This window comes from Phoxinus phoxinus (assembly GCF_949152265.1).
Source record: "Phoxinus phoxinus genome assembly, chromosome: 23".
Lineage (NCBI taxonomy): Eukaryota > Metazoa > Chordata > Actinopteri > Cypriniformes > Leuciscidae > Phoxinus > Phoxinus phoxinus.
Window position 1 is genome coordinate 23,687,250 of NC_136898.1, and position 19,482 is coordinate 23,706,731.

The 19,482-nt window shown below is 38.3% G+C and overlaps 1 protein-coding gene across 1 annotated transcript in view; it reads right to left on the bottom strand.

Moving 5' to 3' along the window:
- Positions 1-19,482, bottom strand: part of plppr1 (phospholipid phosphatase related 1) — a 61,893-nt gene that overhangs the window by 22,800 nt on the left and 19,611 nt on the right. Inside the window, exon 2 of the mRNA XM_079598928.1 lies at positions 17,368-17,464. Within this exon, the coding sequence (XP_079455054.1) occupies positions 17,368-17,427 (60 nt within the window). The 5' untranslated portion in view covers positions 17,428-17,464. The remainder of the gene's footprint in view (positions 1-17,367; positions 17,465-19,482) is intronic.

Genomic DNA, 19,482 nt, shown 5'->3' on the forward strand with positions numbered 1-19,482 from the left:
TTTGAAAGTGAAATCAAGGACTTTCAAGTGCTTGATACTTTTTCCAGCACTTCAAAGCTCTAAATATTATCCAATTTAAATGTTATTTTCAATGTGATGACCAAAAATAAGCAATAAAAAAATTGGTCCCACTTTATATTAAGTGGCCCTAATACCTGTGAACTTACATGGTAACTACATGTGTACATAGTATGTAACTACAGTGTAAGTACACATTGGTACATAGTATCTACAACTGTATTATTAGTGTAACTACACGTATGTAACAACCCACGTAATGGTATGTGTAAGTACAAATGTGTAACAGGACATTGGTAACAACACTTTTTTCAGTGTAACAGGAATTATGTAACTACATTTTGTAACAAGAATATGTAGCCTATTTGTTGTTCCACTTCCACATGCAGTCTTAGATACTGCAGTTACCAGTTTGGGTATAAATGTATTTAATTTCCAACAAGTGGACAGTTCCTATGGAATTATCATGTAACGACACTGATGTACACAACAATTACCTTAACAATTACACTTTATATTAAGTGGACAGTTCCTGAGGAGTTACCATGTAACACTGGTATCACAAGGTGAAACTTTAGTTGTAATTCAACATTAGTCCTGCCAGTCATAAATACATGTATTCCAACTGGTAACTGCAGGATCTAAAACTGCATGTGGAAGTGGAACAACAAATAGGCTACATATTGTTGTTACAAAATGTAGTTACATAATTACTGTTACACATGTGTACTTACTGAAGTGAAAAAATGTTGTTACCAATGTCCTGTTACACATTTGTACTTACACATACCATTCTGAGGGTTGTTACATATGTGTAGTTACGCAAATGTTACAGCTGTAGATACTATGTACTAATGTGTACTTACACTGTAGTTACATACTATGTACACATGTAGTTACCATGTAAGTTCACAGGTATTAGGGCCACTTAATATACAGTGGGACCAAAAAATTAAATTGTAGAACTTAGTGGCACCGGTTCTACTGCTCTCACATGTTAGTCTGGAGCCCTGTACTGTACTGTTTTTTTTTACACTATTTTGTTTTTAACCCACTGATCCAGCATGATGCATTGTTATATTACATTTGAATGCTTTCTGTTTAATTATTAGCCAGACACATTATTTGTTACAAATATAAGTTGAACTATTGCCCTGTGAATGCACAGAATGTCAAACTACAGCGTGCATGTGGGTAATAAAGTATTTCCAAAAACATGAAAGCCCTTTTCTTATAAACCCCAAGGACTGAACACAGTACACTTAATAGCGCTTTACAACAAAGAGCTCTGAGCAAATCCCATGAAGATGAAAATACAGAAAAACACTGCACTACAAACAACACCGAGATCTCTCCCTAGAGCTTATTAAACCGGCTTTTGATGACGGAAGGAAAGGCAGCGCTACAAATAAGTAATATCCGTCACTCTCGTCGACTGAGTTTTAACATTTCCGACACGGTCATGGAGGACCCTATTGAAAACTGCTCAGTTTATTGTCCAGTATATTTCTTTTCATTTTCTAATAATTGCAAATATGTTCTTCCATTTGTGTATTATGTCAATTTGATATTGTCATGATAAAGCCAATATTAACATTTAGTAATTAAAAATGACAATTTATTTGAAAGACTAAGCAATAACCTTGCAAAAAAAAAAAAAACTTATGGGAATAAAATACATGAAAATAATATAGTTAAATTAAATGCAAAACAAATGTAATGTTTTCAGACAATTGCATGCAATTAAATACAAATGTATTATGGTTTACATTCATATTAAATGCAATTAGCTGAACTTTAGACTGCTTTTTTGACCCACTTAAGTGGACATTTGTAAATCATATGTAATTTCATAATTATTACTTCTCTTATCTTTGAAATATGTTTAAAATTACTGCTGAATGTATAAGCATTTATGGTAAACTAAAATATAACATATTGAACTTTGGATGTCATGTGTTTCAATGTATTTGTAATTAAACATTTGTAATGATGCAGTTTCAATTGAGTCATTTTTAAATATAGCCAATTACCTTTTAATGTAATATAAAATAACACACAAGTTAAAAAAAAAATACTTAACATGTGCTTCAGTATGTTGGTCAACACAAAAGAAAAGTACGACAAAAGATTAAAACATGATTAAAAATTTATTTTTTAAATTAAAACTTTAAAACTACAATATCCATTTAAAAATGTATACAGTCATGAAAGTGGCCTTGTATTTCATTTATATTATCTGCAAGTAGAGTTTTTTTTTATGTATTAAGATATAAAGTAGCTACACATTCAATACAATTAAGTGGACATCTTTTTCAAGAGTAATGAAACAAAAACAAAGCTTTCGTTTAAATACAGTTAATATTGTTAATAAAGATTTGCACAACACCAATTGTAAAATTTAGGTCAACTTTCTCAAGTCTTTGATACATCGAGTCATTAGTATCTCATGCCAACACACTCATCACATCTTTAATGCGTGAAGGAGGGATGATCAAGGCCAGATCCGTTTCGCTGTTAAAGGGATTTTATGCTGGATACACTCATTCGGCTCAGTCGTTCAGATCACGTGATCATTCCCCAACACACTGCACTAATCAGCCAGACGCCACACACTCCCTCAGCTCTCCTACAGAGGGCAGCGCGCGACTACAAGAGGGAACAACGAGGACAAGACCGACAGAATGTGTGTGTAGAGAGAGATGATTGCTGAGATCACAGTATACTAAGCAGTAGGCATTACAATTTTGACAAAACCTTGTTGCCTGTGAGTGACATCTGGTCATTGTTACATTTTTATTTGATCCAGTTTCTTCACCAATAAAGAAAGACATGCTAAAATGTGTTATTACTTACAGCTCATTGACCATAGTTTATGGAGGACATTGCATTATGGGATACAGTACAGTTTTATGCAGTGTGTTCTGATGTACATATTCTGCACATTTTGTAGCAGGTCATCCGGGTAATTCCATGCATATGCATAATTTGCATATTTTGCATCCTGCAGAAATAGTAAAAGTAGCATGTAAGTATTGCCATAGTGAATGGAAAAGAAAGAAAGAGAACAAATGAGACAAACAGATGGAATTGGGAACTGGGAACACTTCCCATAAATCCTGATGTCCTCGTTACATCATAAGAAGAATGGCATCTATGGTAGTTTAAGTGTCATTGTTTATCCCGAGGTTTTCCCGCAGCCTGCCGGATCCAGGCCGTATCCAGATCTGACGAAGGACCTTCGCCTGGACCCGATGACGACGCAGTGCTGAAGTGCCAACTAGCCTCTCCCTATGGAGGATCCCTGTACCACTCTACTGATAAAGCGTTGTCGGGATAATTTCAGTTTCGCGTATCTATCCCGGAGTGATAAAATTCTGTATCAAAATTTGAAGGCCAGGCAAGTTGTTTGTTTAGGCTTGGTTTGTAGGGAATTACAAACAGGTTACACATATATTCAAATGTGCATACCTATATAATTAATTCTTGATGCGCACGTGAGCTCCATCAGTGTTTCTCACAGGTTCGCGTTTAAAGTCTGTGTAGAGAGAACGGTGTCGTCTTAGCGGCCCCTAATTTAATAACTAATGATCGTTGCGACGGAAGTGAATCAATCAAAACTAACTTTAGCTGGAAAATATCTTTATTCAAGAACCGCTATAAAGCAAAACAATCTCGGTTACCTTAAATTATCCGTTTATCTCTATAAAGCAGCTTTGAAACAATCTACATTGTTAAAAGCAATATATAAATGAAGATGACTTGACTTGAATTCCTTAACCCTCTGTGGACCAAAAACAAATACTTAAAATCCAATGTGCATCTCTTGTGTTAGGGCTGCAATGATTCATCAAAATAAAACCAGAATCGAGATACAGAGTGCGATTATCAAATCACAAAAGATGCCTTTTGATTTAAAAAGTATATGTGCTGCATGTTTCAGAGTGAAGCGCGACACTGTTCATTTACCCGTGAGCAGCGCATGATGTGGTTTCCAGTGTCTCATGATGCATTCACACCGGACACGAATAGTGCGTCAGGCGCGAGTGATTTCAATGTTAAGTCAATGCAAAGACGCGCTATGCGCGTAAAAAATTCCTGTGGCTCGAATGAGGCATAGAGTGCGCCGCGGTAGACGCGAATACGCCTAATTCGCGCGTCAAGTTTGCACGAATGCCGCGAATTGAGCGTCTAGCGCGTTACGCGTGAATGATTTTATGTAGTGCTTTTGTGCATTCACGCGTTTGACGCAAATTCGCGTCTGCCGCTCGAGTTGAAAAATCTGAACTTCTGCGTCAGTTCGCGCCGCGTTAACCAATCGGAGCCTGCTTGCTGCTGTCACGTGGTGAAGTGACGTGATAAACCGGGAAGGCCCGATTTTCAGATTATAATGTCATTTTAAATGTTTGGCCTCAATAAATTATTTTGTAATGACTAAATGCCTGCGTGAAGAAGGAATGACATTGTTCAGATGTTAACTATGAATGTGACACTGAACACTTGCAGTCATAGGCTACATTTCTGAATGAGATGAAGAAAAACTCACATAATTAAAGAAGTCGTTTGACCTTCGTTATAACGAGTCATTAATGTATTTTAACTTATAGGTTTCATATAATAGAACCGAAGCTATTGTGAAATTAAACATTTCTGGTTTACCAGCGGCAGACGTCAGGAGGACTAGCCGAGGTGAGGCTGCTCCAGCGGGTTACATGAGCACTGAGCGCCCGGTGATCGCCTGGATCTCACAACTCCGAAACGTCAGATCAAATTTTTTAAATAGGAGCTATCTTTATAAACAAACCACAGATTTGAGCTTTAAACAACTACATTCTCGACTGAACAACTCTTAAAACTACGCGGCAGGTGCGAATTTGACGAGCTATTCGCGTCCGGTGTGAACGCACAGTTAGAGCGGCTCGGTTCACAGTAAATGCTGAGTCTGTCTCTTTAATGTGCATTTAGGAACGCAACATCTTCTCATACTTTTTATGAGAAGCGCTTATCAACAATAGCTTTATGGGTTTAAGGTTTGAAAATCAAGAAATTTATTATCGAATAATTTTACAGTAAAAAAAATCAATCATCATTATTTTATCAGATACCCGATTTTTTTTTTACAGAGAAATGTTACAATGTTGTAATGATAATAAATGTTTTATCAATACATTTGACTATATACAGTATAAATGACAACATTTGCCAAATTGTGCAGCCCTAAAAACAATTAAAGCAACAACAACAAAAAAGGTTTGTTTTTATCGCAATGTTCCAGAGAATATATCTTTTCCCCAAATCATGCAGCCCTACTTTGTGTCATAAGCTCTTAAAACTGCACACACAGCATCTGAAAGTCACTCTCTACACAACAGCCAAATCGCAATGGATGCCAAGCTGCTTTAAAGGAACTGTTAATCTAAAAATGAAAATTATTTTGGGCAAAAAATAAATAGCTCACAGATAACAGCAGCCATATCACCCTGTAGCCCAAGACTGGTTCCCCACTGAAGCCAAGCGGGGCTGAGCCTGGTTAATACTTGGATGGGAGACCAGGTTGCTGCTGGAAGAGGTGTTAGTGAGGCCAGCAGGGGGCGCTCACCCTGTCGTCTGTGTGGGTCCTAACGCCCCAGTGTAGAGACGGGGACACTATACTGACAAAGAGCGCCGTCCTTCGGATGAGACGTTAAACCGAGGTCCTGACTCTCTGTGGTCACTAAAAATCCCATGATGTCTTTCGAAAGAGTAGGGGTGTAACCCCGGCATCCAGGCCAAATTTGCCCAGTGGCCACTGTCCATCATGGCCTCCTAATCATCCTCCTATATATATACTGATTGGCTTCATCACTGTCTCCTCTCCACCAGTAAGCTGGTGTGTGGTGGGCGTTCTGGCGCAATATGGCTGCCGTCGCATCATCCAGGTGGATGCTGCACATTGGTGGTGGTTGAGGAGATTCCCCCCTTCTATGTAAAGCGCTATATAAATGTGATGAATTATTATTATTATTATTATAAACTTGTCTTCCACCACAGACCATCAAATTCTCAGTTAAGCTTCATAGGTTTAGGTTTTGTCCTGCATTGTATTTGTTGTGCTGATGGTGCAAATCGTGGGGGTTGTTAAGAACTGATGATATTACTTTTCGAAGCAGTCGGACTTGTGATTTGCCATGTGGATAATAAAACAGTCTAATAGATTTTTTTTTTTAAATCCCCTTTACTGTTCAGTAAATGAAGGGCCAGAGCTATACTGTAAATTCAGTCATCATTTACTTAACCTGTTGTTCTAGGGATGCACAAAATATCGGCCTCCATATCGGTATCGGCCGATATATGTTTATTTTTAAGGTTATCGTTATCGGCTCGATAACAAAATTTGGCCGATATATTAAAGTCGATAAATAATGGCAGAAAGTCGTGACGCAACTTTACATCTCGCAACTCTATATCTTGCAATTCTGAGAAATAAAGTCAAAGTCAGAACTGCGAGAAATCAACTTCATATCTCGCAATTCTGACATCTTTTCTCAGAATTGCGAGATATAAACTCTCAATTGCGAGTTATAGAGTCCAATTCTATGGAACTTAAGAGACTAGGGATTTAATGTCCCAATAAGTTGGTATCCATTTAATAATTTTAATAAATATAATTATTTACACTGTTATTATTGAATATGTTTAATGTCCAACAACACTGAGGTGCAAACTGTATCTTCCAAAAAAATGCTGCTATTTTTACATCGTGTGAATAGAATCTATCGCTATTTTCACTCTTTCAAATGGCCGCTGCCATTTATTTATTCTGAGGACCACAAAAAATGATATTTAGAAGATATTGGGTTTAAACAACACTGAATCCCATTGATTTTATTTATTGTATAGATTGGGGGGGCTATGTTTGTGTTAGGAATGACATAAGGGTTTTACCCACCCTGATGATAGAAATTAGAAACTTCGAGTGAATCTCTTTAATAGACCAAAAAAAAAAAAAAAAAAAAAATCATTGTGACTGGATAGGCTTTCGATTGGATCAGCAATAAGCTACCTAACAATTACCCAGACGACCCTAGCAACCATCTCGCAACACACTAACAACCAACACCCGAGCACAGTGGACAAGCACCACTCACGTATCCTCAGAAAGATGCCAAAAGTCCAGTCCACACCAAGCCGACGGTCACCCATAAGGCCGTTCTTGAGTTCCTCGTGCTAGTTGACAGTCGCCTTTAGTCGTTTTGGTGTGTTCAAGCGCAGCTTTCTGACCGAGACCCAGCCGACAACACAGTCAGCTTCCGTCGCCGCTAGTTCTTTGACGTCGGCTTGGTGTGTCCCGGGTTTTCATCAGCTTCACTTCAGAGCAGATCAAATCTAAAACCAAACACTACAGCTGTTCCAGACAACCAGAATCCATCATAACAGGCTGTATGCATCATAAACACGAGCAGTCAGCCGACTGACAACACCAGCGGGTCAGTGGGACTCGGCCCTAAAACACACATGATGAACGACTTCAGAGAACCATGATTCATCTTTCTGTTCGCCGCTGAATCAAACCAATTACATGAGGAGATGATTCACTCTATTTTCGTAATGTGTGCTGTAAAAAATAGTTTATAGTGTGGCAGTGTGACACTGCATGATCAAACAAGGCCTGTGTTTGAGGATTAGGCAGATATTATAATAACTGATCAATTTAAAGATTGAATCAATTTAAAAGTGTAAAAATACTGTTTTCTTACTAATGACACAATGGAGGCTGTGTTACATTTTTACATCATCTTATTCATATTTTCTGTTAATTGGGTAGTTCATTGAAATAGCTCTTGCTGGTTACAAATTAAAGCAAATGAGAAGAAAAAAAGTATTTGCATAATGATCATTTTTGCTAAAATAAACATCAAAAGAAGCTCATAAACAATTAAATATTCAAAGAGACATGACCTACTAACTAACTAATGTGACCAGACTTCAGAAGATAAGAAAGATGACATGCTTAGAGGAATAATTCACAAGGAAATGTAAATTCTGTTATTGTTTATTTATATTGTTTCAAACTTTAATGCCGTTTCTATAAAACACACAAAAAGAAAAGAATATCCACAACTCTTCTTTTCCACATATAATGACATTTCATTGTAACCAACAAACTTTTTAGTGAATACTTTTCAGCAAAGACACATTAAATTAATCAAAAGTGATAGTAAAGACATTTATTATTAGCACTTTGTGATCAATTTCGACATATACAATAACAAGTTTTTATTCATTACATTTTTCAAAATCATTTTTGTATCTGAATGCGAGTGAGATTTCAGAGGTTTAGTGGAGGTAATAGTTGACTATAAAAAATAAAAAAAGTTTTGGTACTACCTTCATCTTAAGAAAAAAAAAGTTGGAGATTCTTCAAAAATTCTCATTTTGTATAAATAACAGCATAAAAGTTTAGAATGACATGAAATAGAGTATAAAAAAAATGGCATTTTCCATTTTTGGGTTAAAGATGCTGGGCTTAATGTGTGCTTGTGGAAACCGGGAGAGCTGTTTACTCAGTCAAATTTGACTCGGCTCATTTATTTTAATAGTTTAATTACGTCTCCTCAAAAATATTCACCAGTGGGCCTGTCCTAAACTCTCGTACAAATAATTAGACAGGCAGCACTTAAAGCATTTGCTGTTTTTAGCATTCAGATTTGTCGGCAGTGCCGCCAACATTTTTCTAGAGCAGGTGTCAATCAGGCCTGGATTTGAGCAGCTTCTCTACGTTCTTCCTTGAACATAACAAATAAACTGAGACAGTTTGACAGTATGTCTCTCATTCTCTGTGGGGTTTAAAAGAACTGAAATCCTCTCATCATTCTTGCATCTTTCTGACGCAATGCATTTGAAATCATACGCAATTGAGTATCAACTGACAGCACAATACATGCAGTTCCTGTTGAAACCGGTCTACAACAGTGGATAAAGCAGACTATTGGTTGATGTTGGAAGGTACACTGTAATACTAATAAATGATTTTTAGGGGTTCAAGCACGTAGCACTGAAACCCTATTCGCCTTTGGCTAAGCCACGCCCTAGAATGTAGATTGACCAATCACAGCGCAGCCAAGAACGAGCTCCCACAGCGGTCCGACACTTTTTCACAGCGCTCCATTGACTTCAACACAGGCGTCTCATATTTTTGGTCTCGGCAGGCTATTACAGTTGTAGTTTTATCTAAAATATGGTTAAACGTTGTGCCTGGGGCATTTGTAACACAGATACGTGTTTCCCAGAGAGGTTGGAGGGGGGTGTCCATTTTTTTCCCTTCCCAAAACCGAAGTCAAATCCTGACAAGTGTCGTCTTTGGATTAAACTGTGTGGACGTCCTCAGTCAGCGAAACCACTCAAGATCAACAACACACTTTTGTGTGCTCTCTTTTTGCTTTTATAACCTTACTGTGAAGTTATACTAGTTAGACAGTTGTATGCTGGTTTAGGTTATGATTTCTGTTCTCGACCCTAATTGTTGATACGCTAGCACACGCTGCTAATAAATGCAACTTTATACTCGCGTAGTCCGTTTGCTTTGTAATAACGATTATAGAAGTGTATAGAGACCTACCCAGGTTTGCATGAACAGTGTTGCTCTTTGATATTGTGAGTCCCAGCCTCCGTCTCGATTAGGATATGCGGTGGGTCATGTTTTGACTGACCGTTATGCTTTTGCCTCTATTTGGATGCCTTGTTGTTGCTTGTGTTTCACCGTATGTCTTGAATAAAGCCTTCAAACGCACACTGCAGCCCCTTTTGCCTACTTCTATCGGACACTTTATTTGCTGCTTTATAAAAGTTTGATAAAATTTCAGCAGGAAGAGCTGTCACAGCATAAGCCATGTTGATACCAAACCAGAGCCCCGATGAAGTTGTCGGAGGTAGCAACAGTAACTAAGGGGGGCGGGGCTTAGCCAAAGGTGAATTGTAATTGATTGCATTTCCAAGGATCAGCATTCTCCCCTAAAAGTGATCAACCAGACCATACCAGCGCATCTACAACATAACCAAGGCTCGCCCCAATCGGCCTGATGGGGGCGCTACAGCGACAGCAAAAGTAGGTAACCGCTCATACCTCCTGAACTGACGGGTGTAGGCTCAAGTGTCTTATATCGATGAAATCCTTGGCCCAACAACAACACACGTCTCAGATTCGAACGTCTCTCTGGCGAAATCTTCGGGTATTTTGGAATCCCAGTCGGAACCAATCCAGTGCATAAAGATTATCTGAAATCTGATTGTCATTAATTATCAAAAAAAAGTCGAAATTTCAATTGACGTCCGTGACTGGACGCCAAAATGTTCAAAGTAGCCTTAGATGCATTGGCCACTGGGGGCGCATTTTCGTGTGCATGAACGATTGCAAATCGTGCGATTTTTCGCACATGCCCACGACATTCATAACTCGTGGTAGAACTCCTCATTCTGAGCAACTTTGCCTCTAGGACCGCCGCTGTCAATCAAACTGTTCGCTAAATATCTGAGATTATTTTTAAAAACGTACTTTTGCGAACTAGTCCTTTCGCAGACTTTTTTGCTCAACCTCAATAACTCTCAAAAAGTTTTAAAACCTATTTCCTTATTAAATTGTGTTTTAGCTGTAAATGGTCTTTTCCATCTAAGCAGTTACATCCTAGCTAAATAAAACAAAACCTTTGTTTTTACGCATGTGCTTAAAGGCCTTAAAACGCTTAAACCCCGTTAATTCCTGCTTGCAGCTATATTTCTGAGTAGTTTTTTTAACAAGAAAATACTATTTTATTTTTTCTACTTTAAAACTTTGTTTAATTTAATGTGTTACTTGCCATTTCTTGGTAATTGTTTCCGAGATTTATTAGCAATTTCTGAGTGACAATTGTTTTACACCATTGTTTTTCAGTGTATTGTGTTCATTGGGGGGGGGGACCACCGCCGGGCCGGACGGTTCGAAGAACGGTAAGGAAAGGTTCCATATATATATATTTTCACTTGCACTTGATTAAGCTTGGCATGTTTACAAAGCGTTCTCGGCCCAGAGTTCCCCTCACGGTTGGCTAACTGCTGGTAGAATGCGTGTAGTGAGATCGGCACTCAGGATTGGTCACTTGTCTGTTGCCTGGCTACCAATTTCTCTTTAGCTGGCAGAGCGCGCTATTTGAGCACAGTAAACAAGTTAATAACAATACCTGACCATTCTCCTTAGCAGGGTTGTTATTTACATCTCATACAGTCTGTAAGCGCTTGACTCACCAAGGCAACGACTGACGCATTTCTATTACACTGGATAGAGCTCTGTTATCAGCCCCGCAGTGGAAAACTGAAATGGTTTGGCTTGACAGTGAAAAAGTGGCTAATAACCATTCAAACATTGTTTAGGTTCTTAGTTTAGTTTGAGTCCAATTCATTTGCAGATAAAACTTCAGCTTTAAAAAAACTATTCTTGCAGACAGACACAAAACTGGAAGGCTGGAGAGCACAGCACTTTGTGGCTGGACTTTTAGGATGAATAATTAATTGTGTCTGATGTTATTGGGGAATAGGTGGTTTCTTAACAGGGACCAGACCTCGAGAAGTGCCGTCTCTAAGGCAGGGTCTAAAACTTGCGAGCCAAAATTAGTTTTGACTATAAAACCTTATTTTGCATTGTTATACACAAAAATACTCAAAAGGTCAAATTTTCATCTATATTTCTACATGTAGTTGCAACACATGACTTTGATTTTGTGGACAAAAGTTTTCATTTTTTGTCTTCATGGTATCAGGACTTTTGTATCATGTGGAGATTTGTACTTCATGCCCTCAAAAAAATTATATATATAAGCAAAACAAAATGTATGTCATGTATTGATTTAAAGTGAAAAGTGATTGATACTGTAAGTTTTTGGAATTTCACTAGTTTCATACTCTCAGCAGCCAATAATTCACTGCACAAAACCATTTATTTTACTCGTAAAATAGGCACAAGCAAATCGTTATTTGCCTTTTATTGCCTACTGCACATTGAACTTTACAAAATGGTGAGCAAATGTAATTTCCATTATCTACTTGCAGTGTTTCCCACAATGCATAAGTGATTTATATAGAGCGCACTAGTCAATCACATTTTTTATTATTTTCACAAAACTGTAATGGCCCCCAGAATATTTTGTTGTATGACTAGACCTTATGTAGCCCCGTCCCTTTTCAGCGCCGCACTCGTTTTCTTCTGTCGGAAATACGGTTTGTATTTCCACAGCATGAAAGGAAGATCTTACGGATTTATGAATGAGCCGCTTTAAAAAGCCGTTTTAAAATCTTCCCGGTCTACTGGCATTTGTTATGATATCCGCTTCAAACATTACAAAGCTCATGATAACTTTCGTTAACTCTACAATAAGTAAATCCACTTGACCATATAGTAGAGATGCACCGATTGATTGGCTGGTGACCGGAATTGGATGATTTTCACGTGATCAGCCATGATGACGGCAACCGGCCGGTCATTCTGACATATGCCGATTTTATGCCGGTCAAATGCACTCGGGCGCTGCATGATTAACATCACGCAGCATCAGCATCACACGTGCACACGTAGGAAACCTTTCACGGCCGTTTCACACCGCAAGCGTGAGCAGCGCATATTTTTTTCCGGCGTACATGTTAATCAATGAGTGCGTTCACACCGCGAGCAGGAGCAGCGCGCTAGCGTCAAGCAGGAGCATCTCGTGAGCAGCAGTGAAGAGCTGGCTTTTTGGAGGCAGATGCTGCTGTTCGGGAACGCAGTCGTGATAATAGTTCTGGGAGGGAATTATACAGAACCACTTTGACGACAGACTTTGCTCAGGCATTTCACAACAACCAGAACCACAAATTCAGATGCTGTGCAACCAGACCAGTCCGCTGGCTAGTCCAGTTATGCGGTCCCATCGCAAAATCACGTCTTTTTTTATGCGCATCGAGGAATTTATTCGGTAAATGTGTTTCCATCGTCTTTTATGCGCAAGTTTTCTTATCTCAATTGAGCACACAAGTTATTAATGCTAATTTTTAGAATATAGACGCATTGGCGAAGTGTCGTGTCATAAAATGTCGTCAATTGACCCTTCGCAGGGAGCTTGATTGACAGGTGATCTGACCAATCATACTTCGCCATCCGTCATTTTGTCCGACAAAGCAGTCAGGAGAGTTAGTAGATTAACATGGGAGGATTTGATCTTGAGAAGCGGAGTGTACTGACGTCTTTCCGCGGTTAAAACAACATTCCTTCTGATGTTCATTCATGTTTATTTGAAGCTATAAATGAACTAGAAGGAAGAGATGATCGGTTCACAAGCGGCTTTAACTGATGCTCTACAGCGATCTGTCATGACACATTAAAGAGCCACAAAACGGTATTTATTGTTAAAATTTCTTTTAAAAAATGACCAAATTTGAAAGGTGCCGCAATGTATTTTTCACTGCATGAGAACATGGTGTGGCGTGAGAGCGGCGTGGCTTGTCAGACATAGCGACAGTAACTAAGGGGGGCGGGTCTTTTCGAACGGTCAATTGAAGGGGAAAGAGTTGTTCAGCTTCGGTCCTGAGTTTAGTTAAACACTGCTCAAACGTAGCATTCGTCTTGAAGGCGTGTGATGCATCATGGGTAAACATCGATTTTGTTGATGAAACTGCCTCTGAAGCCAACACAGTAACTATGCATGCGTTATATAATTATAGCCTGCATGCCTGAATATTACTTTGATGAGAGCTAACACTGAAAATAGGTCGACAGATGGTTGTGGTGCGGTCCAGGTTTACGGCCGTCATTACTGGTGAAGATAGAGGTGTAGTTTGTCTCACATAAGACAGTCTAACAGAAATTTATAACCAAGAAAACCCCACCAAATTATTTGGACTAGACAAGATCTTATAGCGGCAGCCAATCATTCATTGCTCGTTTGCCTTATTTGTCGATCAGTGAAAAACAGGCCCAATCACTGACCACATAAACAGGAACAACATGATCAGAAGATGGCCAGTGTCCAGTTCCTGCACAGTCAGTAGCTGGAAGAGAAAGGTAGCTGGCATATGTCACCATATTGGATACGCTTCTCAGATCGAGAGCCTTTTCGCAGGAATAATCTCTCTACAGAACGCATGACTGTATTTCTCAGCGCCTTCACATCTTCACTAAGCAAGCATTAGACTGCATGATCGTTTCTGTGTGGCCTAGTTTCCGTCTCTGATGTGTCTTGAAAGCTTCAAGCAGATCCAGAGGCAGAGGAACAGAAACACACACACACACTCACACATGTCCATTTAGTGGAAAGCACTGTGGAATTGAGGGTTCGCCCTGTAAAAGGAATCTCGGTGACAAGCTGTGTTTTCAAGTGCATTTCATCTCTGTTTGCATGAAAAGTCCCAACTGTAGTCTGTTTGAGAACCTGCTAGTATAGATGCACATTTTATTTCTCTCGAACACCGTTTGGCAAGTGGTCTGGCACTTTGCTGCCAATGTGAAATCCCTCTTTTTTACGCAGTCACAAAAGGAAAGAATCAGCGGCACTAAAAGGGGAAGTTAACTGTCATTCAAGTGCACACTCAATAGGCAACTAAAAATCAAAAACAGTTACAAGTACGAAATAGCAGACTATATATATATATATCTTTAGTCACAAGTTTAATATGCTAATTAGTGTTGTTTGTTAAGTAAAGCATCAGATATGTGCTACGATTGTGCTCTAAGCAATGGATGATCACTTTAAAAAGTAACAATTTCTCACCGTTTCTCTGTCACATATTGGAATGCGATATTCTGACATTAATCAACATGAATCTCACCATGAGAACGTAAATATTGACTATTTATGATCGACAATGAAGTTGCGATGTCTTTTCTTCTCTATTGTGATGTATATCTGAGTGAAACGGCTTCTGGAACAAATGTGGGTGGGGCTTGATATTGTCTGTGGGGAATTGATTGGATGGTTGTGGCTTGCTATTGGTGGATCTCATTTGATTGACCGCCCTCATCATCTGAGAAGAGAAGAGGGAGGGGAAGTTATTGTGATTCAAGATTATGAGACACTAATTTAAAAAAAAATATGTACACATGAATAATGCAATATTCCATTAAAAATTAGAATTCATGGTGACTTGAAAAAGTTCAAAAGATTAATTCTAAGAAGATCGTGAAAATGTTCCTAAGCGCAATTCCTGCGTTAAACAGTAGATGTTGATGCCCCATCCTCCTTCAAATTAGAGGAGAGACAGCAACTTGTCTTTCTGAAGACAAAAAATGAAAGCGGATACTGCAAAAAGATGTTGATAAAACTAATAGCACAGCAAACATGATGCATTGATGCAGCACATAAACCAACACCACAGTGAGAAGCTCCAGTCACCTCAGTCTACACGTACAACGCTATTAATAGGCCAAACCACACTGGTTTGCAGCCCGACTCGCGGCGTCGAGTGCGAGACACAGAGATCACAAGGTGTTGTTACAGAACCAGGTATTTTATTTATTTTACTCTCTCTTTTTATACACTAAATGTGTATATGGATTTCTTATTTTACTCTCTCTCTCTTTATACACTATACCCTAAATGTGTAAATTGATTTTTTTTTTATAAATTGACATCTTTTTATAAATTAAATCAAGAGTAACTCTTGCAAGTGTAATACCGGTAGTACAAATTATGATAAATATTATTCATATTAATAATAGTGTTGTCACATACTGGAAGTTCTAACTTTGAAATGATACCTTGAAAAATAGTGATATTTTGATGATACCATTTTTGATACCACGGGGAAAACTGGCATATAGACTGTGATGCAGATCTTTACAATCTCATAATTTTTTTAATAATTTGGGTAATGATGTTGCAATAGTTTACACATGGCACCGGGAGGCTTTATCTAAAACTTTTAACTAAATTTACACAAAAAAAGACAAGTAAACAGTCAGTAATAAAATAAGAAAAAATAAACAAATTGCAAACTATAGCACAAATAAATACAATGGAATAAAGAGACAAATGAAATAAGCACAGGTTTTGTTTTTTTTTCACCTGGAAGCAACCCCAGATGATCATTAACGTCCTTCACACATCCCTTTTTACTAAATGGAATAACTCACTCATTCCTAACTTCATTCAGCTGAAGAAAACGGTGTGCCAACCTATACTTCACCTCAGCCAGACATTCATAAAAAGACTGGAGAGAAAATTGCTCTCCATGTTTCACTGGAGGATAAATTTGAGAATCATTAGCATACAAATGATTAATGAATGCCATGTTTATCAAAAAAACGTTCCTAATGGAAGCATATTAAGGGAGAACAAGACTGGTCCCAAGATTGAGCCCTGAGGAACCCCACACATAAGGGGCAACAGAAGAAATATAGCTCCCTATACTAACTGAGAAAATGCACATCGTTTCAAAGTAGCTTTACAGAAAATCATGATGTCAATGTTTATAACATCTCAATATCGGTCCTAAAGTTAAGATTTGCTATATAGTATATCTCACTTTACAGTAGTGTACTGTATGTATGCAGATAAAGTTGAATATATATGGTTATAAGGTTTTATATATCCCAATTTGTATACAGAGCTGTGAGATAGATTTGCTATATAGTATTGTTTTTATGCGAGTATACAGTATGTACTCAGGTAAGTAGGATGTACAGTATATACAGTACACGGTTGACGTTAACTCGCTGTCAGTTGAGAAAGAGGTATCCTTGATCTCCTGATCCAGCCAAGCAACTGCCATTGAGATGAATGTGAACGTGTATAGGTAGCTCTCTCCATGTGTTTTAAACCCAACTGCTCAGCACTCCATGAGTAACCCGAGGCATCGTGATCAAAGATCCAATGGGGATGATAGTTCACTGCTCAACCCTGGCAGAGCTTAAAAAATAGATCTTTGACCACTAGGCTACAACTCCACCACATGCTTTATGATCCCATACCAGCACATAATTCTGCTGTAGAACAAAGCTGGATGTCCTAAATACTCATCCACAGTATATCAGCAACACACAGCGCTGAATATTTGGCATCCAATGTTCTCATGTTCAGGCAAATGGCACAGCGGTTCATCTCACAAACCCAACAGTGCTGTCTGGGAGATATGCTCAACTCGTCTCGCGGAGGGAGAAGAGCACTTTGAAGTGCCGACACACAGTTCCCAGTGATTAAACTGGATTTGACAGAAATTTAAATTAAATATCCAGCCAGTTTCAGAAAAGAAAGGACGTCTTAAAGCCGTATCAGAGAGTACGGAACAGCACAATAAATGGAGAATAGAATATGATAGCAAGTGGAAAAAAAAATGCAGTTAGATATTAAGGTTTTGGCTGTAAAAGAAACTTACCTCTACAAATATGAAGCATGGTATGATGGAGTAACTACGGTGTGTATTATCTGAAGCCATTTTGCATCAATTCAGTTTAAGTTCCACAATTGGCAATCTAAAGGAGAAGGAAGTAAAAAAATGTCAAAATTAATAGAGCATTTAATATAAATCATGAATTTACTACCATTCTGAGAAATTCAGAGACAAGAAAAACAGGAGAAAGAATGTGGAGAATCAAGAAATAGTAATCGCCCATTTTACTTGTAAAGTAACGTATTTCATGTCACATTTTTTCTTTAAAATACAAATTCATACACTGCTGTTCAAACGTCTGGTGAATCAATAACTTTATATACTTATTTAGCAAAGAACGCATTAAATTGATCAAAGAGAAAGCAAAGACATTTAGGATGTTATGAAAGTGTTCAAATAATCCATATGTTTTTAACTTCATTGAAGAATCCTGAAATAATCTCAGTTTACACACAAATTTGCATCATGAGCATAGAATGATTTCTGAAGGATCATGTGACACTGAAGACTGGAGTAATGATGCTGAAAATTCAGCTTTGATCACGGGAATGAATTACAATATATTAATTAAATAATATATTCAAATAGAAAACAATTATTTTAAATAGTAAGAAAATTCCTGAGAAAACCTGTGGCTTGGCAATGCTAATTCTCTTCTGGGTTTATGGCTTACAGAACTTCACAGCTCTACTGCATCATTGACTACTTACGTGAGAGGTCGTAAAACTGCTAATATCCCACTGCAATTGAGTTCAGCTAAATCATAAATGTCTTAAAATGAATTGTGGAATACCCAAACAGTATATGCCACAAGCAAAACAAATAGGAGTTCATAACAAACGCAGAAATTGAAGGGCATCCTGTCAGTGGAAAGTAAACAGAGCAAAGACGGAATGACGGAGAAAAGACTTTAACTGTGCAACATTCTCATTAGAGCAACACAAGGTTAAACACAAACACACTTTTCTGCTTTTCACACAAACAGAAACAAAGACAATTTTTAACAGAGGAGATTCATTATGCAAATTTGCTGTCTCCTAGGGCAGCAATTAAAGCAGAAATGTGCATTATTTCATGTCAAAATATTTTCTCCTATCCTGGCTTAATATGCAGTAATACATATTAAGTTTATTCTCAGAAAAGTATAAACACTGGCATTGTGGGACTATCTAAACGTCGCTCTGGTTGAACGTTTGAACCAGCCTGATGCAACAACACATGGTGTAGGTTTGGGGTGGAAATATTTGGACCCGTTTACACCCGGTCCCCTCATGCATTTCCTCCGTTGGGATATCTATCCGGTCGTGAAAAGAGTAAGACCAGGTGTGAATGCCCTCCGAAACGCTTTCAAGACAGATTCAAATCCGATCACTCAAACCACTTCATGAGGTGATCTGAAACACAGGTGGAAATGCATCTGGTTGTTAAAACCACATGAGAATTTTACTCCTCCCAAAATGTTAAAAAATAAACGTGTGACAGAGCAAGTTGTAGGCTTTATGACGTGATAGCCAGATATGAAAGCGCTACTGAAACACGCATCACCGCAAACTGCCCCAAATCAAAACTGGAAGTAAGTTGAGAACGCTCAACACACAATCTTCTTCATTAAACGTAATTAAACTAAATGATCTTACCAGTGCTGATGCCACTCTCTCTCCTATAGCGGTCTTTGATCTTGAAATTAGCTGATGATAGATAAAATTAAGCTCATGTCGGTTGCTTTGGTTGACGTGAACTCTTAAATTTGCATACAGCATTGGAACTTAGGATCGGATTTATATCCGTTTTGCAAATGGATCCATTTGAACAAATCAGATAGCTATCTGATCAGTGAAAAAGCATTAAGTGACCGGTGTAATGGACCCTTTGACTAACAGATGGAAGACGGTGACTGTTAGGGGAACTTGTTTTAAATCATTTATTGTTTTTGTCATTCCATTTGGTGACGGTAATGGTAAAGAAATCAACAATATTCTCCACCAAGGTAAACTTCCGTCCTATTTGAAAGGACAGGAGGTAGTTGGTGGGTCAAGCTCTTGTGGCTGAGACCATGACCAGCGAGTTTTGGGAACTGATGCAAGCTTTTTCCGTAGCAAA